The sequence below is a fragment of the Aplysia californica genome, unplaced genomic scaffold (assembly GCF_000002075.1).
Source record: "Aplysia californica isolate F4 #8 unplaced genomic scaffold, AplCal3.0 scaffold00507, whole genome shotgun sequence".
In the NCBI taxonomy this organism is placed as follows: Eukaryota; Metazoa; Mollusca; class Gastropoda; order Aplysiida; family Aplysiidae; genus Aplysia; species Aplysia californica.
This window is the reverse complement of record NW_004797777.1, coordinates 372,811-377,167: the sequence shown is the minus strand read 5'-3', so window position 1 is coordinate 377,167 and position 4,357 is coordinate 372,811. Positions and strand designations below refer to the sequence as shown.

Below are 4,357 nucleotides of genomic sequence, written 5' to 3'. Positions count from 1 at the left end.
AGGAGAAGGACAAGGGAGGAACTGATTCTGAACTCTCACTCTTCACACCCTCAGTCTCTCTGTTATTTTCTTGTTATTCCCCTTAGTAGCTTCTCACGAGGGGATGTAAACAAAACTGTAACAATTCCCTCCCTTTGATACATTTATAAAATATGTCTAAACATGAAAAAACAATACCATAAAGTGGAAATTGGACAAGATTTTTTCATAGTAACTCTGAGATTGTCAAGTATAAACAAATGTCCGAAGAAAAGTGGCCCAGAGTAGTCAATTGTAATTAATCTCTTGTGATAAGACATGATGAATGTTACATGAGAAACTCATAATACAGAGGTTCTATCTATTTACGTAAGTAGGGAATAGGGCATGGGGGGATGGTGGGGTCCGTAGACTTGGTGTCTTGACTGGCCCTGGGTCCAGCGGAAAGGGGATTGGTGGACAGAACGTGGACGAGGGAATAGAGACCGGGGGACTGAGAGAGAGAGACAGGCTGAGAGAGAAGGGTCAGAGGGAGAAGGAGAAGGAGAGAAGGTCAGAGAGAGAGAGAGAGAGAGAGAGAGAGAGAGAGAGAGAGAGAGAGAGGTGGTAGAGTAAGCTAGGATATCATGGTTTGATAGCATGGACAAAGGGTAGCAACTTTCATTAAAATAATAACACATCAAATATTATATTATAACATATAAAAATCATGTCAGGTAGGCAACATAATATGCAAAGATAGAAGGCTAGGTAAATCATCTTTATAAGATGCACAAGCAAGACACGTTTCATTAATAATTTAATAATATGATCAGGAAAAAATAAAACTACATCACCACGACGCGAATATTAAAAATGTCAGGACCAACAAATATCGTTATCAATGTGTTGTTATTGTTGGTGTTGTTATTGCTGCTGCTGTGTTTTGTTGTGTCATTGTTGTTGTTGCTGTTGTTTGCGTTGTTGCTGTTATTGGTGCTGTTTTGTTATTGCTGTTGTTATTTTTGTGGTTGTTATTGATCTTGTTATTGCTGTTGTTTTACTGGTACCCTTTTTTTAGTGTTGTTATTTTTTGTTGTGTTGTTATTGGTCTAGTTTTGAAGTAGTTGTTGTTGTCATTGGTGTTGTTGCTGTTGGTGGAGGTACTGTTGTTATTATTCTTGTTATTACTTGTGATGCTGTTGTTAATATTTTTGTTGTTGTTGTTAAATTGGTGCTGCTGCTGTTTTTGCTGTTGTTGTTATTATTGTTGTTGTTGTTGTTGTTGTTGTTGTTGTTGTTGTTGTTGTTGTTGTTGTTGTTGTTGTTGTTGGTCCAAACACAAAATTCCATCATCATCATTGACAAAGATACAAGGATTTGTCATCACCAACGACCCCCCCCCCTCCTTCCCCTCCAAAAAAAACCAACAACAACCAACCAAATAACCAACCAACCAACCAACCAAACAAACAAACAAACAGACAAACAAAAACAAACACCTATAATGCGTCTGCTCCTTCTTCATTTTCTTGTGTTATTCCTCCGTTCGTTCCACCATCGCCCTGGGGACAGCGCCTCTTACTCTTAGGGTATTCTTCATTCTTCATGGGACGACGTGGACTTCACTGGAACGAAAGCGTGACTCTTTATTAATCTTTTGTGTTGGTGTAGATCCAAGTTTACGAAGACCAGACACTATTCAGTTTATTTCAAATGTGGGACTCTCGGTCTTGTGGTTAGAGTAACGGTAGGGAAAGAAGGAAAGAATGACAAGGAAACAAACCAAAGTACATGTACCTGAGAAAATATCACGCACGAGCTGACACCCTCCCACCCCCAACCTTTTTTTCGACCGTTTTCGACCACCCATTTATTTTGTTACATATTCAATACTTAAAATTTTGCAGCGAATGGGAGTGTGAAATCAAAAGTATAGTCGAAAGAATCCCCTCCTGTCATCTTACATATAGGTAAGCAAATAAGTTGGTGGGTGGGTAAGTGAAGTGAATGGATGAGTGGGTAGGTAAGTAAGTAGTGAGAACATTAGGATGATAGGTAGGTAGGTAAGACGGTAAGAATAAAGTAGGTGGGTGATTGGGTGGGTGTATACACAGGTAGGTGGGCTGGTAGGAAAAATTGCGGAGTGGATTGGTAGGGCGATATGTATGTTGATATGCAGGTAATTAGGTTGGGAAGTCGGGAGGCAGGCAGGCAGGCAGGCTGGTAGATAGGTAGCTAGGTAGGTAGGTAAGTAGCTAGGTAGGTATGTAGGTAGGTGGATATGTAGGTAGGTGGATAGATAGGTAGGTAGGTAGGTAGGTAGGTGGATAGATAGGTAGGCGGATAGGTAGGTAGGTACTTACGATTTGTCTTTTCTTTTCAGACAACTTCGGCCTCTGAAGAGCGAACTGGAAGAAGGATGGAGAGGGGGGGGGGCAGGATGAAGAAGCAGGACATAAGAATCATTGCATGGTAGAGGGGTTTGTTCTATTTTTCATTACATCATTATTCCTGTGTTATGACATGTTCAATTGTATGAATGTTCTGATGGTTGCAGGTGTCATCTCTGCCTTACAATGAAATGCCATTCACTTCGGTTGCTGAGTATGGAAAAGACATAACAGTTCAGTAGATGGTGCCTGAGTGGTAGTGAGATCTGAGGTCTGAGATGTAAACATCATTTTTTAAAATTTGCTGTCTTAGTATTTTTGTCTATTTCTTGTACTTTTCTAATTATTTCTACTACATTATCTGTCTTTCTATGGGTTGTTTTATCTAATATTTCAATGGACGATTTTATCAAATAGATGGCTGAAATGTGAATGTCATGGTTCTATTTATTTTACCTCTGTTCCTGTTGCCGATATTGACGTTGTTGCTTATTATGTTTCTGATGTTGGTGTTGTTGCTCATGTTGTAGTTGCTTATGTTGTTTGTGTTGATGATGTAGTTGGTGTTGCTACTGTTGTTGCTGATGTTGTTTCTGTGTTTGCTGATGTTTCTGTTGATGCTGTTATTTCTATGTTGCTAATGCTGCTGCTACTGCTGCTATGCTGCTGCTGTTGTTGTTGTTGCTGTTGTTTTTGTTGTTGTTATTGTTGTTGTTGCTGCTAATGCTGCTGTTGTTGCTGTTGCTGTTGCTGTTGTTGCTGATGTTTATGCTGATGTTGCTGCTGTTGCTGCTGTTGCTGCTATTGCTGATGTAGTTGATGATGATGCTAATGTTTCTGTTGCTACTAATGCTGTTGCTGTTGCTGTTGCTGATGTTGCTGATTTTATTGCTGTTGCTGATGTCGTTGATGGTGCTGCAAAAGTTGCTGCTATGGCAGATTCTACCAATGCTCTTGTTGTTTTAACGCACGCCCAGCAATTGACCATTGTTATCTTCTCAAGTCGCAAGTGTTACCCATACAGTGGTAATAAGGCCGTATCCATAGTCATGTACATCTGATGAGATACGAGGTTTTTACGGAAAAGACAAATGGGTCAGTGGCGGTGTGAATGAGTTGAGTTAAATCACTGAAAGCCTGCAACACTGGGGTCATTATGCCGTTGATACAGGCAGTTGTAAACATTATGATGATGATATTAATAACAACAATAATAATAATAATAATAATAATAATAATAATAATAAATACAACAGCACATAGACAAATAGATCGAAGAGCAAAGATAGACAGAGAAGAGAACACAGACTGATAGATAGAAGAACATAGACAAATTGAGAGAAAGGAAGTTCTAAGGAGTGAATGATCCGCAGACAGAATAGCATAGACAGATGGATAGAAGAACATAGAAAGATAGGAAAAAAGAAAGTTGTAAGGTGTGAATCATCGGAAGACGGAAGAACAAAAATAGTTATAGCTAGAAGAACATAGCCAGATAGATAGAAGAACATAGACATAAAGAGAGAAGAACAGAGACACAGAGAGAGAGAGAGAAGAACACAGATAGATAGAGAGAAGAGCATAGATATATAAAAGAACATAGACAGGTAGAGGGAAGAACATAGACAGATAGAAGAACAAAGACCGATGGATAGAAGACCGGAGAGAGAGAGAGAGAGAGAGAGAGAGAGAGAGAGAGAGAGAGAGAGAGAGAGAGGTAAAGGAGCAAACAAACGGACAGACCGTCCAGGTGCATAATAATATGATATTATTATCTCACCACATTCTCCCGAGAATAATCGTAGACCCTGTCATCAGGGGTTAGCGAGTCCTCGGACCGGGGTTGGTGGGATAGTCGCGTCGGCTGGTACATGATGGCCTGGATGGTAGGCAACAACATCATCATTATAATCATCGTGATCATCATCATCATCATCATCATCATCATCATCATCATCATCATCATCATCATCATCATCATCATCATCATCATCATCATCATCATC

The 4,357-nt window shown here is 39.7% G+C and overlaps 1 protein-coding gene across 1 annotated transcript in view; it reads right to left on the bottom strand.

Moving 5' to 3' along the window:
- Positions 1-1,417: 1,417 nt before the first annotated feature.
- LOC101850357 (mucin-3A) overlaps positions 1,418-4,357 on the bottom strand; it is a gene marked incomplete in the record, with an annotated part of 42,548 nt that continues 39,608 nt past the window's right edge. Inside the window, 3 exon segments of the mRNA XM_035971794.1 lie at positions 1,418-1,586; positions 2,325-2,369; positions 4,132-4,230. Of these exon segments, the coding sequence (XP_035827687.1) occupies positions 1,584-1,586; positions 2,325-2,369; positions 4,132-4,230 (147 nt within the window).